Genomic DNA, 18,482 nt, shown 5'->3' on the forward strand with positions numbered 1-18,482 from the left:
TTAGGTAATTCTCATCTCTCATTCCCGTGACAACCTCAAATGGGATATATGAAATGATACCCCAATAAAAAAATGTTTGCGTGAAGTCATGAGTGCGTCTGTTCTATAGTGATCTCGTGATTACAAATTGGCATCTGTTCTCTCTAATATTTGTATCTTTATAATTTTGTTTGCATACATCTACGTAACATCATTGTTGTAATTAATTGATTTTATGCCCTTATAAGGTTCGGAAAGAACCGAAACAAAAATTTCAAGTTAAGCTTCTAAATCAATTGACTTCGTAATGTATTTTTGACCAACAACTCTAGTCCAACAATATATATGAAACGAAAAAATGAATGCCAAATTTAGAAAGCGTGAAAGATCCGTCAATTTTTATAAAGAAAAAAAATTGACATCAGCCCACGAAACTCTCCTGTCCAGAGCAAATTTGTTCATTTGTAGAAATTGCAAACAAGACAGTAACAAATAAAACTGAAACCAAGGATTCAAGAGAGGGGAGAGAAGCCGAGAAAGAGCCAAAAATAAAACGTAAAAAGATTTGATCTTTCCTTTTAACCTCCCTGCCTTGGCCACCTTCTAAGGCAGAGGAGGAGATTCATTTCTTTCTCTCCCCATACAAAAATCTCAAAAAAATAAAAATAAAAGTCATTCCGATATGGCGTTTCAGGATTTCGACCAGATCCAAGAACGCGTAAACGCCAATAGGAAACGTAAAATCAGGAAGAGGATCATTGTTGGAACGGTCTCTTTGATTGTGGCTGTTGCTGCAATTGTTGGAGGAACTTTTGCTTTTGTTGCTTACGAGAAAAGAAATGAACAACAACAAGCAAAGAACCACAACAAAAGCGGTAGCGGCAACAACGTCAAGGATGGCGAAAAGAAGAGCCAGAGCCCACCAAGCCCAACCCAAAAAGCTCCTGTTTCTGCAGAGCAATCTGTGAAACCCGGCCAGGGTGATAAGATCATCGAAACTCTTTGCAGTTCTACGATTTACAAGCAAACCTGCGAGCAAACGCTCAAAAACAGAACAGAGAAGGGTTTTGCTTTAGCCAATCCGACAACTTTCTTGAAGTCTGCCATTGAAGCTGTCAATGAAGATCTTGACCTAGTTTTAGAGAAGGTCCTGAGCCTCAAGACTGAGAACCAGGACGATAAAGATGCGATTGCACAATGTAAGTTACTTGTGGAAGAAGCAAAGGAGGAAACTGCCGCATCACTGAAAAAAATCAACATCACAGAAGTCAACAGCTTCGCAAAGGTAGTTCCTGACTTGGACAGTTGGCTAAGCGCGGTCATTTCTTATCAGGAGACATGCCTTGACGGGTTTGAAGAAGGTAGCCTAAAATCTGAAGTGAAGAATAGCGTCAACTCTTCTCAGATTCTGACCAGTAACTCTCTCNTGTGAAACCCGGCCAGGGTGATAAGATCATCGAAACTCTTTGCAGTTCTACGCTTTACAAGCAAACCTGCGAGAAAACGCTCAAGAACAGAACAGAGAAGGGTTTTGCTTTAGACAATCCGACAACCTTCTTGACGTCTGCCATTGAAGCTGTCAGTGAAGATCTTGACCTAGTTTTAGAGAAGGTCCTGAGCCTCAAGACTGAGAACCAGGACGATAAAGATGCGATTGCACAATGTAAGTTACTTGTGGAAGAAGCAAAGGAGGAAACTGCCGCATCACTGAAAAAAATCAACATCACAGAAGTCGACAGCTTCGCAAAGGTAGTTCCTGACTTGGACAGTTGGCTAAGCGCGGTCATTTCTTATCAGGAGACATGCCTTGACGGGTTTGAAGAAGGTAGCCTAAAATCTGAAGTGAAGAATAGCGTCAACTCTTCTCAGATTCTGACCAGTAACTCTCTCGCGATGATCAAGTCCTTTGACGCAAGTCTCTCTCCGGTTATGAAGCTCGCAACACGGCATCTTCTTGATGAAATCCCGTCTTGGGTAAGCAACGAAGATAGAAGAATGTTAAGGGCTGTTGATGTGAAGGCTTTGAAGCCTAACGCCACTGTAGCTAAAGATGGCAGTGGAAATTTCACGACCATTAATGATGCTCTGAGCGCAATGCCTGAGAAATATGAGGGAAGGTACGTATACCAAAGCATTTCATAACGTGATCATTACGTCAAATTAATTACCTTTAATTTAGGTTTAGGTTTTGAAACTAAGTTAAGTTTTTGTTGAATTTTAAATCGTATAGGTACATCATCTATATCAAACAAGGCGTTTATGACGAATCTGTGATTGTTGATAAGAAGAAGGCGAACCTTACTATGGTCGGAGATGGATCACAGAAGACAATTGTGACCGGAAACAAAAGCAACGCCAAAAAAATCCGCACTTTTCTCACTGCGACGTTCGGTAAAACCCCTAATTCTCTTACAATATATAACTTATGTTACACTACTATAAATTTTTCAAGTGTCAGTGTTTAAAAAAAAACCAAAACTTATTTTCAAAATGTTTGGTTTCCTTAATAGTTGCACAGGGAGAAGGGTTCATGGCACAATCAATGGGGTTCCGAAACACGGCTGGGCCAGAGGGACATCAAGCAGTCGCAATACGTGTCCAATCCGATAGATCAATTTTCCTCAACTGCCGATTTGAAGGCTACCAAGACACATTGTATGCTTACACGCACCGTCAGTACTACAGAAGCTGTGTGATTATCGGAACAATTGACTTCATATTCGGGGATGCGGCCGCCATCTTCCAGAACTGTAACATCTTCATCAGAAAAGGCTTACCAGGACAAAAGAACACAGTGACCGCTCAAGGACGTGTTGACAAATTTCAGACAACTGGTTTCGTGGTCCACAACTGCAAAATCGCTGCAAACGAAGACCTTAAGCCCGTAAAGGCAGAGTACAAGAGTTATCTCGGGCGACCGTGGAAGAACTACTCTCGAACGATCGTAATGGAATCTACAATCGAGGATGTGATTGACCCGGTTGGATGGTTGAGATGGCAAGAGACTGATTTCGCGATAGACACGCTCTACTACGCGGAGTACAAGAACAAAGGACCAAGTGGAGATACAACTTCAAGGGTTAAGTGGCCTGGATTTAAGGTCATAAACAGAGAGGAAGCTTTGAACTATACTGTTGGACCCTTCTTACAAGGAGATTGGATCAATGCCTCAGGTTCTCCCGTTAAGTTGGGTCTTTATGACGCTTAATGACACCTCGTTGCTATCCAGAGAAGGTCATGTACTGGTGACTTGTTTTATATTAAAAGCAACGCTGAGAGGAATTTAAAACTTTATCCATGGAAATTTACTTGGAAAATATGGTACTAGAACATAGTGTGCTAAGAGAATGTGTTGTATCAAACTTATATCGATTTGTGCTCAAAATATTTTTGGAAGGAAGCATATTATAAGTAATACTTAGGATCCAAATGCTCTTCCTCTTGCTCTATATATTGATCTCAAATGCGATGAAAGAACCCAAATACAACCAACCCAAAGAACCTAGACATGTTGATAAATGCATGAAATCTTAAAGCTTAACTTTTAGACACACAATGCTAATAAAATCAATGGAAATTTTCACAATAATGAGGGTGGTCATCGGCTGGAGTTCCACAGTCGTAGCAAAAATCCAACCCACATCTGCAAAAAAAAGTGTTGAAAGATAAGTGTTTTGTTTTGTTTTAAGATTATGTATTGCAAACAAGAACAAAGAAGATACCTGCACAGCATGGATGAGCAACCTTCAGTCAACTCAATGTAGAATTTGCAAGAAGGACATCTTCTCCAATTCTGATCCTCAGCCATCTTCTTCAACAATATATCATCTCTATCTCTTTCGTTCTCGACTAACTTCTGAAACTCCTCACATGTTATCTCCGGATGCCACTTAGTCCCACACTCAACACACACCATTCTATGGCAGTGAGGGCACTCCGATTCATTTATCTTCTCTCCACTCTCATCTAAGAAGACCAAAGCAGAACAATCTTTATAGGGACAGTAGAATCTCTTGGAAGGCATTATCACCGCTTCGCAGAGAGCGTCGCCCCACCGATCAAAGACATCTCTTGGTAGGATATGACAGCATTGTTCGGGCTCGAGCTGTCCGGAGCAACCAGAAACAGGGCATTTGATTGAGAGGATGTTGTCTTGTAACTTAGCAGCTATATATTTCGAGACACAGTCGTTACAGTAAGAGTGAGAACATCCATTGATTCGAAATGACTCAATCTTTGGTTTGCGTTCAACACATATCTCGCAGTCGAAGGTGCGTCGAGTGGACGAGGAAGACGAAGACTGTCCCTTTTCTAAAGAGGATGGTGTGAAACAGAGGATCTTGAGATCTTCATCTTCGTCGTTGTATTGATCAAGATCTATGTAGTTTGAGAACTCTGATTCGGTTGGGGTTTGTTGAGAAGAAGAGTGAAGCCGGTGATAAAGGTGGCGCTCACGGTCGTAATCCTCGATGGAGATGGCGTTACGTTTGGTTGAACCACGAGCGGAGAGAGGTGTAGAGTTGTTGTCTCCGTTGCCATTGATGGACTGTGTTGTCATTGGAAGATAAGATTAGGGTTTTATGTTTCCCTTGCTTGCGTTGTTGGGTTGGTTTCTGAAGCGTCTCATTTTTATAATTCTTTTCTAAAATCTTATATATTTTCTTTAGATTTTTTTTCATATTCCATTTACTCGTTATTTATTGAGGAACACCCTAGAATTTAGTGCATGAGTAATAAAGCATACTTATCTGAAAAATACGAGATATGAGTTTTGGCCATGAGATGGGTTGGACACCAAATCATCTAGAACCTCAATATAGTGGGCATCCAAAGAAGCAACATCATAACATAAAGATGACTTTAGTTGTCATTTTGAAGATTATTTTGCATATTTCCTTTTAGAAACTAGAGTTTATTTGATCTAGTAAAACGAGTTGGGAAGTAAACAGTTGGATGTAAAATTCTTTTAAACTAAAATAGACTTGGAGATACAAGATAGATTCCGGGTGAAAGACTAGAATAGAAGAAAGCGACAAGGTAGAATCAATGCTTGGATCTCTTGGGAGTCTGTACATCGACGGCATCCAAAGAAGCAACATCCCCACCCTCTTTCTCCATCTTCTTTCTCGTAAGTATCTTATTAATCTGGTGAAGTTCGTTATTGAGCTTCTGGTCACGGTCACGGTTCTGCTTCCTCGTCTTACGACCATCTTGCATCTTTACCCCAAATTGGAACGCTGCTTTTGGCATCGCTTCCTTCTGCTCATTATATTTTTCCCATTCCTCTTCTGTCTCAAAGTCCCATCGATGTAAACCCCCCTTTGCCTGTTTTGTGTTCATCAACACCCAGAAATTGTAATGTAAGTTTGGTCTTTCCACACTTTAAAAAAGAAGAAGAAAAAAAATATAACTGAGCTAGGGGCATACCTTTCCACCCATGTCCATTTTAGACAAATCAGCTTCTTCATCANTTTAGTTGTCATTTTGAAGATTATTTTGCATATTTCCTTTTAGAAACTAGAGTTTATTTGATCTAGTAAAACGAGTTGGGAAGTAAACAGTTGGATGTAAAATTCTTTTAAACTAAAATAGACTTGGAGATACAAGATAGATTCCGGGTGAAAGACTAGAATAGAAGAAAGCGACAAGGTAGAATCAATGCTTGGATCTCTTGGGAGTCTGTACATCGACGGCATCCAAAGAAGCAACATCCCCACCCTCTTTCTCCATCTTCTTTCTCGTAAGTATCTTATTAATCTGGTGAAGTTCGTTATTGAGCTTCTGGTCACGGTCACGGTTCTGCTTCCTCGTCTTACGACCATCTTGCATCTTTACCCCAAATTGGAACGCTGCTTTTGGCATCGCTTCCTTCTGCTCATTATATTTTTCCCATTCCTCTTCTGTCTCAAAGTCCCATCGATGTAAACCCCCCTTTGCCTGTTTTGTGTTCATCAACACCCAGAAATTGTAATGTAAGTTTGGTCTTTCCACACTTTAAAAAAGAAGAAGAAAAAAAATATAACTGAGCTAGGGGCATACCTTTCCACCCATGTCCATTTTAGACAAATCAGCTTCTTCATCACTCCCGACAACCTCATGGTTGTACTCTTGGTAACCCGGGTAACACTCTGAATAATTCTCGGATACAAAAGTTGGATCTTTCTCCCGTGCGTCACTCTCCCTCAACTGTTGAAGCCTTTGGTCATCACGCTTGAACACTGATCCCAAACCCCTATCTTTCTCTTCCTGAGACATGAGTTGGGGATCTTGTAAAATATCTGTTTCTGGTTGGACATCGTAACCCTCCATTCCAGGCTGAAGGTACTGCTCTTGATACCCAATTTGCTCTGCATATTGGTAATCCTGCCACTCTTCAGGATACCCGGCAGCCAGTCCTTGAGTTTGCACTGGACCATATACGCTCTGGAACAAAAAAACACAACAAAGGAAGACAGGAAAAGAAAGAAACCTGAATATGAGAATAATGGACAGATAATAACTGCAAACTACGATGCAAAATTTGCAGTCGGGAATCAAGGTTCGTGAATAAATCCAACCAAGGGTTAGTTACGGTAAACTGACCATGTCTTGCCATTCTTGACCAGCAGATGGCTGCACCGGACCATAAGCAGGCTCAGTGAAATAAGGTACTCTCTCCTTATCCCTGGGAGATTCTTCCATGTCCTCAGAGATAGGACTCTGCATCACATCTTTACCAGGAACCGTGTAGTCGATGCCTTCACCAACAAATATGTCATCATCGTCTGTCCTGGCAACAGGGGGTTCTTCTTCTTTCTTACTCAAATCCAGATGGTTGATCACAGGCGGTAATGGCGGCGGCGGAGGAGGAGGTAAATCTTCCCTTTCACTTATGTTCACAGAAGATCCATTCTCAATCTTAGATTGAGTATTGTCTTCATCATAATTAGCAATAGTTGAAGTCTTTCCTGCATTTGAAAAATTGCAGTGAACGTAAGATGGAACAGAAATAGCAAATGATATTGCTAAAGAATCAGAAACCAGCCAATTTCTTAGCTTAAATCCAAATGTGTGCTGATGTGAAACAAGACCTACAACATGTACTGGCACCACATAGGCATAATAAAAAAAAAAAAGAGGATACAAAACCATGGCTACATATACCCAGAGACTGCGGCAAATTAAAACCACTAAGTGAACATAAAAAGACATCATTAGATACTAGTATACTACTAGTACGGTTGTTGAAGACTAGAGATACTCTTTACATTCTTGGCTCCAAATCGTAAAACGCAGACACTTGACAAATTTGGGGATAGGCAGAAAAACAAAAATTTGATGAAAATTATTCAACCAGTGTACGTGAATAGGAACTGCTAATACTTAAAATCATTGTCACAATGCAAGTACAGCTAGAAAATACACCAAAAGTATGCTCTTACATTATGCAAAATACCTTTACTGTCTTTTTCTTTCTTCTTCTTCTTGAGAACTTTCCCTGATGATCCAAGGCGAAGGTATGACATGATTTTCGCAATTCGATCTAGTACAGAACCATCAACATTGACTGTGACCAGCTCCTGTCGGAGAGATAAGAGAGAGCAATAATGCTTGTTAATGAAACAATTCTCGCATTTATTGCAGCAGTGATTTCAAGTAAACCTTTAAAATATGTTCAGTACACAAACATGTTTATCAATGCCAATTTTGGTTCCAGATGAGTAGGAAAAAAAAAAGATGAATCTAATCTTAATATATTCCTATGATTACTGAAGAAAAATATATGCTTCTACCAAATCCTACGACATATAATCAAAATATTAACTGTATTAATTACATCAACCCTGTCAAAGAAGAGGTTGCGGAGACCAGCATAATGGGCTTATGTCATTTGAATTACATCGATCATTTCATATCTACCACTGCCTACTGTCCTAAGAAATTTCCAGGATCAAGATGACTATTACACCAAGGATCTTACATACCTCGGGCTCGGGGCAGTCAGCTTTACTCCTATATAACGTGGTTGGTATGTCATGAGTATAGCCACCCTCCTGAAAAGCAACATATATAGAAAGAATTAAAAGGGAATAACATTGATATTTGACATCAGATAGTGGCTGTTCGACATCACCAGGGAGGCCTTCAGAGGGCAGAATAATATCATACTGTAAGATTAGCTAGCATAACTGAGACTAAATATCTCAAAGGAAGCTTCATTCATAAAACTACCAAATTACGATAATTCAACTGACGTTTTTCTAGTATGGTGTCTCTATTTGCAAAAAAGAATATGCTTTTTCAAGAAAACCAAAAGAGAAGATTTTAACCAGCTAATATTCGAAGAAGTTTTGTCATGCAGAACACACATGTAAGACAAACAAAAATGTAATAATATCGAATCTGCCTGTAAATAAATAAGTAAAAAAAGCAGTACCATATCATAGACAAATGTCATTCTACCAGGAAGGAACATCTCATTAGACTTGATGATAGTTTGAGGCTTAACAATCCACTGGTAAACTGACTGAAATAGATCAAAAGACATGATGAGAAACAAACATCAAGCGTTATCAACATCCACAAACTTTCCCCACATCTGCATAAATTCAAAAACAAAATTGCATACCTTTGCAGCTGTGGTACGAAAAGTAACACGTTGATCTTCTTTAGGCGCACTGTCAAAGACAAAAAAAAAACAAAAAAAAATGTGCACTTGAATCAAACAAGCCAAAATGAGTCAATAAACAAAGTATAACCAAAAAAAAAAACCCACCTAGTCTTGCCATCATCATCTTCACCATCAGGTTTCTTGACGATTTCGCTTCGTACTTTGTTCAACAGAGCATAATCCAACCCCTTAACCAAATGGGTATGCTCAACATCACCTACCCATATTAAACACACAACAATAAGCTACTCAAAAAAAGAGACTTTGAACGAATGTGTAAACCTAACACTAACCTCCAAGATACTTGCTGTTCTCAATAGATAGCTTTAGTGCATCAGCAGCACTACACAAAAAAACAGAAAATTAGAGAAACCCCCATTACGATTATAACAGAGTAATCAGAAGAAGAAAAGAAAAAACTGAGAGTTACCGGAGATCGACAGCTCCGGGAGGAGCAACGGCATGGAAAGAACCAAGCTCGGAAAGATCATAATCAGGATTTTGATTCTCTCTTCGTTCTTTAGCACGGTCTCTGTACTTTGGGTTATCGATTTCCTCTGTTTTCTCCTCCCTTGGAACAAAAAAGGTCACAAATTTAACATCTTCTTCTCATGTTAAAACCCTAGATTGAAAAAAAAAAAAAAAAACAGCCGATGATTACTAACCTCCGACGAGCAATCTTCTCCTTGTAATGAGATTTTGAGGAAGTCATTAGATTGCTATATCACTTTGTTATCCTGAAACAGAGGAATTCGATTTTGTTCTCAATCTCTCTGTTTTTTTTTTTCTCTCTTTAGGGATTTAAGAGTGTTCTTCGATATCAGGCCGTTGTTGGTCGAGGTCAGGGACGATTAAAAAGTAAAAAAAAAACTACCAATAAGGTTAACAATAATTTTAAGCAACTTTTTAACCCACACGACATTAAAAAGGTTTTCAATATATTTTGTCAAAACTGTAAAAAAAATTAATTTAATCAATAGAAATAATAATGATAATAATATTTTTTTAGCACGGCAGTGGAAAATTGGAACCCTTCACTTGTGTAAATCTTGAAACTAAAATTCTTGAAAACACATGCAAACATTGCTCCTAGCAACTGACAAGAACCTATTGCTATTATTAGGCTATTAGCTTAGATCAAAGATCAAATACAACATATAAACAAGCAACATTACGACGATACATATCTAACGTTATCTACAACCAAAGTAACCCCACATTAGTCATCATAGATGGATGTGTCCTAGAGACCAACTATTTCTCATCGAAAAAGAAGTGTAGTGTAGACTGCGTCTCTTTAGATTTCTTGATGTTAGACTTTCCCTTTCCTTGCTTCCTTCCAGATCTCCCACTGCTTTTAACATCTTCCAACCTCTCACAATGTTTCAGTGGCTTTTCTTGAGCTGAGAATACCTCGTAGTCTCGCTTTGTCCCAGTCTTTCCTGAAGACTTTTCGCTAAACTCTAAGCCACCTTCCTTCGTGGTCTGGCAAGTTAAATCTGTCTTCTGGTTTTCGTTTCCTGGTTTATCTTCAACAACCTCATGCGGCTGATTCAATTCCTCAAGTGTAGTATACCGATGATGGTCTTGGGTCTCGGGTTCCTCTTTTGAGATTATTGGGAAATCAAGGTTGCAGGATCCAGCCGGTAAGCTGGCATTGCTCTCACCTGTTTCTTTAGTAAGACCAGTGTTCATGGATTTCCCTTCTCCATTCGTACCCTCCTCAACTTCATCCTTTACAACCGCTGATTTATCTTCAACAAATGGTTCTACTTTCACAATCTTTTGAAAACCAAGATTACTGGCTTCATTCGATATATCCTCGTCTACTTCTTCCATTTTCTTAATGCTGTCAGAAAATACCACCCCATCATGACCTTCAACCGTACGTTCCTCTTTCAAATCACCTGTGATATCTGTCGACTTGGTTTCTTTGTCTGTTTTGGGCTGCTTTGTTGAGAAAAACTTCGAGATCAAGCTATTTTGTGAAGCCTTAAGCGGTATCTGCAGGTGGCACAATCCTTATTTTTAAATGAGGATAAGCGTACAGATTGGACAAATACATAGCTTGATGGACCAGAGTGCATTCAAAGACATGATCCTACTAATATGTTTAATGCGACTTGAGATGCAACTTGCGACCTTTTTAGATGTACACTAACGAAGGGAATCTGGTTAACCGTACCTGTTGAATACACTCTGGTCCATCAAACGTTGGTTTACCAATGGCAGCGGTTACTGGATACCACACCTGAAAGTTCAATCTAAAGTATGTGAAAAAGGAACGATCATTACAACATAGAAGCCAGAAACAAAGTTAGCTTACCAAATCCGATTTTTCATATGGTGAAAGTAATGGCTGCAGTTTCGTCGTTGATGGATCATCTAACCATGTGTCCACAGAATCCTTGTCACCAAGAATTACTGGCATTCTGTCTTATGTGGAATATAAACAAACCTCACTTGTTAGCGCAAAATTCAGGACTGCCGTAAATTAATAAAACTTTCACCAACGGCATCTTATAATGTCAGCTTCGAATAAGAAAACAGAAACAATTCATTGCATAAACAGCCTTTCCTTGTTTTTTTTCTTCTGATACCAGTCCCTTTAGCAGCAGTTCAAGATTCTCATGCAGCAGACTCGTAATTACAAACGTATGTTTCTTAAAGAAGCTTATCAAATTAGACGTTACAAGAAAAAAGAAACAATTCAATACTAGTATGATTGATACTTGGAAGTTCATATCTCTGTTAATCTACGAATACGATCAAGTCTCCATGGAGGATAAATCATTCCCAACTTCATATGCTATGTGTTTCAATGTGCTACTCAGAATCTTTGATGAATATGAATTAAGGAAATACATCTCATTTAAGAAGAAAGCCACCAAAGATAGTCAGTGTATTCATTACTAACCATGGAGCCAATGGAGGGCTGAAGAGGAACTGGTTGTCAAAATCGTGAAGGTGTAAAGTGTCTCACCTGCAAGAAAAAAAAAAAGAAGTAAATGTTACTAAAAGAATTAAAACAGGCGAGATATTCTAGCTACCAAGAAGGACTTAAACCAAAGAAGATCAAATTCATCAATTTTAAAAAATTTGTCACAGCAGGTCTTTCAAGTTCTGCTTCACTTTTCCAATACACATACCTCAAAATTGGAAGTCTAAGAAATGTTTTAAGATCAGCTTCAAAAGAATATCAGCAGAGTTTGTAATAAAAAATGATCAAACGGTTCACCTCCTGAGTTCTGCCAAGAATCAAAAAGAGCAGCAAATACTAGAGGCCTCCCATCCTCGAAATGGATGTAGTAGGGTTGCTTTTTTGACCCTTCCTTTTTCCACTCATAGAACCTTCAAAATGAATCTGACTGTAATTTCTTTTAAAGACTTTTATGCTATAAATACAAACATGTATTATAAAGAAAAGAAAAAAAAAACTCACATCTGATCTAAGTATACAAACATCAGAACCTAGTTGAAAGATTGTATGAGGTGTTGATCCCAAACCCACTGGTTGATAATTGATAGTAATGCAGTTTACAAAATAACAGTAGATAACCATTTACAAACAATCTGATCCTACATATAAAAGAGCTTCCTAAGTAGAATTCCATTAACAGAACGATTGCTTTCAAAGAATGTTCACAGAAACAGAACTCACTAACAAATCATTAGCCTTGAGACTATTAACCATGAAATGAGTGGAAAGATTAACAATGCTGGTCAGAATTAAAGAAAAAAAAATTAAGACTGAACAGAAAATTAGAATGCTAAAGAAAGAGGAGAGAAGAGATACATACCCATCAACTGCAACAAGACACCTATTCTTAGGAAGCAATCGACGAAAAGACGCTTTCTCAGCTACCGATTCAGACCGAGCATTAAACTACAAAATTCATATAAACAAAAAAAACATCTTCACTATATAAATATAATAATAATGCCACTCAAGTCAGCAATCAGAGAATCACAAAACAGATGTACTAATAAACCTTCTTTCACAAATCAAATTATAACCTTTCCAACTCAAAACAAAAGAAGTTACAAAATCAGAAGAAAGAGTAAAGTTTTACCATTTTGAAAAAGTCAGGCTTATCAGTTTTCTTAGTGAAAGCAGGGACTAATCCCCACTTCATACAATGAACAACAACTCCATCACCACCAACTACTTCATTGTCTCTCCGTAGAACAGGCATATAGAATCCAGGGGCAACATTGTAAGATGGACGATAACTGATTGATTGACAACAACAAAAGAAAAAGAAAAAAAAGTAACGATTTTTAGACAGTGGATAGGCTAAAAAATTGGAACTTTGAAATTGAGAGACGAAAAAAAAGAACCGGTCGAGGTGAAGGAATCGGGTTGGAACACCGTGGCGGTGAGAAGCTCTGGGGACATCGTCTGGTCTTAAAGTACAGCGAGTCCTACCGCACATCTTTAGTGCTTTTGCTCGGGAGAAGTAAAACCCTAATGAAACCGCTTTAGTGAAACTTGAAGGATTTTGTTAACAGATCGGGAGAGAGAGAGAAGACAAGTCTTTTACTGCACAAAAAGGGTTACAATACCGGTGTGACTGGAAAAGTCTGGAAAAAACCAAAAGAATAAAAAATCATATTCCAATGGTAAATAATTTTTTTAAGGTTTCCATCTTTTTATTACTGTTTCTTAGTTTCTATTATTTATTGAGATTTTTGTATCAAACAGATGTCATATTTCTAATTAATACCCATATCATTTTTGTTTCTCACTATATATTCTTCTCTTTGTTTCAGGAATGTGTTTCACAGATCTCATGCCAAGGTATTAATCTCATCAAACAATTTGGGGGATTTTTCTTTTATAACAATTTGGTTTGAAACTTTAATATAAGCTGATCTAAATAGATGATTACATAGTTCTGATAAATTTTCTTTTTCAACAATATTTTATTTGAAACTTTAATTAAGTCATACCTACAAGTTAAAATCACAATGTATGTTTTAAATATATCACATAACGTTGCTAACCACGTTACAAGTTTGTACCTACAAGTTACTAACCACGTTACAAGTTATACCTACAAGTTACTAACCACGTTGCTAAATCAATTTTTAAAACCGTATAAAGGCGGCTAGTTAACAGATAGAAAAAACGTTTGTAAGTTTGTAATATCACATTTATTTATTAAAGAAAACAGAGTCCTGTTTCCACGAAATTACTCCATCTACTAAATCAACAAGCAGATCGTCAAATTTGTCTTTATTATAACGAAAGAATCAAACTCCAGGATTCTGTCTTAATAAAGAAACAATCAAATTTGTCTTTATAAGCAAACAATCAAACTCAAGAACTAGTTGAAGAAAATTAAAATATCATGGAAGAGATTCGCCAGAGAAGACTGTTGATGGTCCCAGCACCGTTCGAAGGCCATTTACCTTCGATGATGAACTTAGCTTCCTACCTTTTTTCCCAAGGCATTTCAGTCACAATTGTTCAAACCCAATTCAACTTGAAAGATCTCTCTGCTAGCTTCCCTGATCTCAACTTCTTCACCATAAAAGACGGCATGTCAGAATCCGACATGAAGTCTCTCGGGCTCCTTGAATTTATCCTAAGGCTCAACTCTATATGTGAACCCATTTTGAAAGAGTTTTTAACCATCCATGATGATGTTGACTCTATCATATATGATGAATTTGTCTACTTCCCTCGAGGTGTTGCAGAAATCTTCATCTGCCCAAGATGGTCTTTAGTGCTTCTTCGGCCGCTACTTCGATCAGCCGGTGCGTGCTTATGGATAACCAAGCAAAAGGGTTACTTCCTCCACAAGGTAACCCCCTTCCCCCCCCCCCCCCTNTTTTTTTTTTTTGTTTTGCTTCTTTGTATATATTGCGACACGATCCGATGTTGACATGTGTTTATAAATATGTGAAGACTTAATTTTGAAACGTTTTACCGTATGATGATAATTTGAGTCATTTTCTACGACAGAAGCAATATCTCAGCTTGAAGAAATGATGCCAGAGTTTCATCCCTTTAGATTTAAAGATCTGCCTGTGACAGCTTATGGATCTATGGAGAGATTAATGATACTTTACGAGAATGTAAGCAATAGATCTCTATCTTCTGGCATAATACACAATTCTTCAAATTGCTTAGAGAGCTCATTCATATCAACTGGACAAGCGAACTGGAGAGTTCCCGTGTACCCGGTTGGTCCACTCCATATGACCAATCCCGCTACGTCATGTCCGAGTTTATTTGATGAAGAAAGAAACTGTCTCGAATGGCTTGAGAAGCAAGAAACAAACTCCGTGATATACATAAGCATGGGCAGCTTGGCGATGACACAAGAGATAGAGGCTTTGGAGATGGCCATGGGATTTGTTGAGAGTAATCAACCTTTCTTGTGGGTGATCCGACCAGGCTCGATAATCGGACAAGAATCCTTAGACTTCTTACCGGAACAATTTAGGCAAACGGTAACCGACGGGAGAGGTTTTGTAGTGCAATGGGCTCCACAGAAAGAGGTGTTAAGGCATAGAGCAGTGGGAGGGTTTTGGAACCATTGTGGATGGAACTCATGCCTGGAGAGCATAAGTAGTGGCGTACCAATGATTTGCATGCCGTATTCTGGTGATCAGAAAGTGAACGCTCGACTTATGTCACATGTTTGGCAAACCGCGTTTGAGATCGAAGGTAAATTGGAAAGAGGGATTGTAGAGATAGCTGTGAGGAGGCTCATTGTGGATCATGAAGGCGTAGAAATGAGAACGAGAGCCATTGGACTAAAGGTGGAGATTGAAGCTTCTGTCAGAATAGGAGGCTCTTCTCACAGTTCTTTAAACAGTTTGGTCGACAGTATCATGTCGTTAACATCATAATTACGATCGCCTCATAATTATTTGTATCATTAACATAAAATGAGAAAAAAAACTCACAATAATTTGTATCATTAACGAAGTAGTTGATTGTGCTTATTAACGACTTTAAAATGATCAGATTCATAAAATGATAAACTCAATAATAATAGCTAATGATGAGTTCTATAAATATGGTTTATGAACCCTATTAGTAGTTTGACATGGGATACGACTTATGCGTACTTTTTATTAATTTCATTCTATTTTTGTTGACACTTATTTTGACAGGAAATTTCTTCTGCTCCTTTCAGAAACTACAAAACTATTTTAAGGGAAGAAACAAATAGGAAAAAAAGCCTAGGAGTTAGAACATCAATTTGCAACGTGTAAAATGAAGTAACAAGAGTTTTCCTGAAATAGATTAAGTTGACGGACACGATGGTGAACCAATGAATTGTAACATCAATAATAAAAAAAGGTTTAACCAATCATTTCTTCTATCGCTTCCTGCCACAGCTATATTTGCATCACACCATCGTTCTTAAGCTAAAAAAACCAAACCCTTTCAATCTCAATCTAATTTTTAACCTTCCCCTTTTTTTTCCTCTCCTCACAAATTACTCAATTTAAAATTGTAATCTTTTTGAGGAGAACGAGAAGGTGGTAGTACTATATTCCATAATGTTCGCGGAGGCGGATAGCATTCCTAGGGCAAAATATGGCAACATGATGCATTCTGATCCGAATCTTTCCTCCACCATGACCCAACAAACAGAGGAAGAGTATGGCATACGCAACAGCAGTGCATCTGCGGTTGGCACGGGCATGTATGATAGAATGAGTTGTGAAGGTTCACCAATGATGATGTCTCCTTGGAACCAAGCAACTCCATTTACTCAAACACAATGGTCTAGTGTTGAAGAAAATCTACCCCAAAATGGCCTTATTGGTTCCCTTGTTCGTGAAGAAGGTCATATTTATTCTTTAGCTGCCACCAAAGATCTTCTTTATACTGGTTCTGATAGCAAGAACATACGTGTGTGGAAGAATCTTAAGGAGTTTAGTGCATTCAAATGTAACAGTGGATTGGTAAAGGCCATTGTTATTTCAGGCGAGAAGATTTTCACAGGTCACCAAGACGGAAAGATTCGGGTTTGGAAAGTCTCCCCTAAGAACCAGAGCTTGCACAAACGCTCTGGAACGTTACCAACTTTGAAAGATATATTCAAGGCATCTCTCAAACCAAGAAACTATGTTGAGGTGAAGAAACACCGCAGTACTCTTTGGATCAAACACGCCGATGCTGTTTCATGTTTGAGCTTAAACGTTGAACAAGGGTTGTTGTATTCTGCTTCTTGGGACCGGACCATTAAGGTGTGGAGGATTTCTGATTCAAAATGTCTAGAATCGATCCCAGCTCACGATGATGCTGTAAACTCGGTGGTGTCAACAACGGAGGCGATTGTTTTCTCTGGATCAGCTGATGGGACAGTCAAGGCATGGAAGAGAGACCAACAAGGAAAACACACAAAACATACATTAATGCAAACACTAACAAAACAAGAGAGTGCAGTCACAGCTTTAGCTGTAAGCAAGAATGGTGCGGCTGTGTACTTTGGTTCGAGTGATGGTTTGGTCAATTTTTGGGAGAGGGAGAAGCAATTGAACTACGGTGGTGTTCTCAAGGGCCATAAGCTTGCTGTCCTTTGCCTAGAAGTGGCAGGGAGTCTTGTCTTTAGCGGATCAGCTGATAAGACAATATGTGTGTGGAAGAGAGATGGAAATATTCATACATGCCTTTCTGTACTAACAGGTCACACAGGTCCTGTAAAATGTTTGGCTGTAGAAGCAGATCGCGAAGCTTCAGAACGTTCAGACAAAAAATGGATTGTATATAGTGGAAGCTTGGATAAGTCAGTAAAAGTATGGGGGGTTTCAGAATCTTTCATTGACATGAACCAAATGGGTATGATGCAACAACAACATGTTATATCGCATTCTGAGGCTTTCATGTCTGATGGCAGTTTCTCTTCATCAGCTGGTGGAGCTAGCAGTCATCGACGACCCTAATCATGGTTTGTGATTTGGCCTTCAAAATACCAACTCTGTCTGAATAATTCATTTGTTTTACTGTTAATTTGAATGAAAAAAAGAAATAAAAAGAAAAATCTAGTTTTATGATGCAGTATTGTACAATATGGAGTTGAGTTTGACCTACTAATTTATTTTTTTGTTTATTATAAAGGTTTGTTGTAATTTTCTTATATTTGTGATGAAACCTGTAACTTTTTCAAACTTGAAAATAATTATGACTTGTTGTAAACTTAGTTAGTAGTGCATGCATCTCGTAATAATTAAGTGCTTTCTTGCATATTTTATTGTTGTTAATTCCATATAACAACAGTCACTAATACTATGCTGTCCTGAAAATTAGAAGGAAAAAAAACTGAAATTAAAGATAAATTTAATAATCCCAAGAAACTATATAAAAAATATATATACATAAATTATGTAAACATACATAAATTAATAAATGAATTATTTTAAGAAAAGCTTCTCATAACTAAATTCTGAAAAAAGAAGGGAGAAAATATGTGATAGCTTATAAAACTTTCGTGTAACTTTACTTTATAATATGAAACATCTTCATAAATATGAAACAATCTCATAAGAAATTGTTTTTTTTACAAAAAAAAAAAACTCTAACAATAAAATAAGTTGAACCAATGATGGTGTTTTGAAGAAATTATATTGTCATGAGACAATTATTTGTTTATATAGAGGTGGATATTTACAATCCTTTTTTATTTATAGGATTAAATAATTGACTGTATAATTTATTTAATTATGGTTTTATATTAATTGATTGTATTAAATCCTTTTTATTTTAGAATTAGAAACTTAAAAATTAGAATAAGTATATAATTTCTAAGCTTACTGAGAAAATACTAATTAGAAGTATCTTAATATATTTTTAGATTAAATTAAAATTGTCAAATTTTTTTGTTTA

General features: G+C 37.7%; 7 protein-coding genes across 7 annotated transcripts; 3 read left to right on the forward strand and 4 right to left on the reverse strand.

Moving 5' to 3' along the window:
• Nucleotides 459-3,409, forward strand: LOC104715967 (probable pectinesterase/pectinesterase inhibitor 13). Its single transcript, XM_019230335.1, has 4 exons — nt 459-1,264; nt 1,729-2,096; nt 2,210-2,370; nt 2,490-3,409. Exons 1-4 carry the CDS (start codon nt 662-664, stop codon nt 3,185-3,187), a joined length of 1,830 nt encoding a protein of 609 aa, XP_019085880.1. The 5' UTR covers nt 459-661; the 3' UTR covers nt 3,188-3,409.
• On the reverse strand, nt 3,547-4,537 carry LOC104715968 (ATP-dependent RNA helicase DEAH12, chloroplastic-like). Its single transcript, XM_010433331.1, has 2 exons — nt 3,702-4,537; nt 3,547-3,622 (listed from the first exon to the last, which is right to left on the reverse strand). Exons 1-2 carry the CDS (start codon nt 4,535-4,537, stop codon nt 3,547-3,549), a joined length of 912 nt encoding a protein of 303 aa, XP_010431633.1.
• On the reverse strand, nt 4,847-5,443 carry LOC104714109 (suppressor of mec-8 and unc-52 protein homolog 2-like). The gene is made up of 2 exons (XM_010431364.2): nt 5,407-5,443; nt 4,847-5,304 (listed from the first exon to the last, which is right to left on the reverse strand). The coding sequence occupies exons 1-2, from the start codon at nt 5,422-5,424 to the stop codon at nt 5,023-5,025; spliced, it is 300 nt and encodes a 99-aa protein (XP_010429666.1). The 5' UTR covers nt 5,425-5,443; the 3' UTR covers nt 4,847-5,022.
• On the reverse strand, nt 5,483-9,479 carry LOC104714110 (suppressor of mec-8 and unc-52 protein homolog 2-like). Its single transcript, XM_010431366.2, has 11 exons — nt 9,295-9,479; nt 9,060-9,200; nt 8,923-8,972; nt 8,735-8,846; nt 8,588-8,636; nt 8,396-8,485; nt 7,944-8,012; nt 7,415-7,538; nt 6,562-6,926; nt 6,019-6,402; nt 5,483-5,916 (listed from the first exon to the last, which is right to left on the reverse strand). Exons 1-11 carry the CDS (start codon nt 9,339-9,341, stop codon nt 5,635-5,637), a joined length of 1,713 nt encoding a protein of 570 aa, XP_010429668.1. The 5' UTR covers nt 9,342-9,479; the 3' UTR covers nt 5,483-5,634.
• On the reverse strand, nt 9,647-13,187 carry LOC104714111 (embryonic stem cell-specific 5-hydroxymethylcytosine-binding protein-like). Its single transcript, XM_010431367.2, has 8 exons — nt 12,971-13,187; nt 12,703-12,862; nt 12,430-12,515; nt 11,868-11,980; nt 11,547-11,612; nt 10,956-11,065; nt 10,815-10,880; nt 9,647-10,633 (listed from the first exon to the last, which is right to left on the reverse strand). The coding sequence occupies exons 1-8, from the start codon at nt 13,063-13,065 to the stop codon at nt 9,884-9,886; spliced, it is 1,446 nt and encodes a 481-aa protein (XP_010429669.1). The 5' UTR covers nt 13,066-13,187; the 3' UTR covers nt 9,647-9,883.
• LOC104714112 (UDP-glycosyltransferase 76D1-like) lies at nt 13,984-15,558 on the forward strand. The gene is given in 3 exon segments (XM_010431368.2): nt 13,984-14,332; nt 14,335-14,439; nt 14,601-15,558. Coding segments are annotated over 3 exon segments (1,347 nt in total). The 3' UTR covers nt 15,494-15,558.
• On the forward strand, nt 16,042-17,763 carry LOC104714113 (uncharacterized WD repeat-containing protein alr3466-like). Its single transcript, XM_010431369.1, has one exon. The coding sequence runs from the start codon at nt 16,154-16,156 to the stop codon at nt 17,540-17,542; it is 1,389 nt and encodes a 462-aa protein (XP_010429671.1). The 5' UTR covers nt 16,042-16,153; the 3' UTR covers nt 17,543-17,763.

Source organism: Camelina sativa, chromosome 9 (genome assembly GCF_000633955.1).
Source record: "Camelina sativa cultivar DH55 chromosome 9, Cs, whole genome shotgun sequence".
NCBI classification, from domain to species: Eukaryota; Viridiplantae; Streptophyta; class Magnoliopsida; order Brassicales; family Brassicaceae; genus Camelina; species Camelina sativa.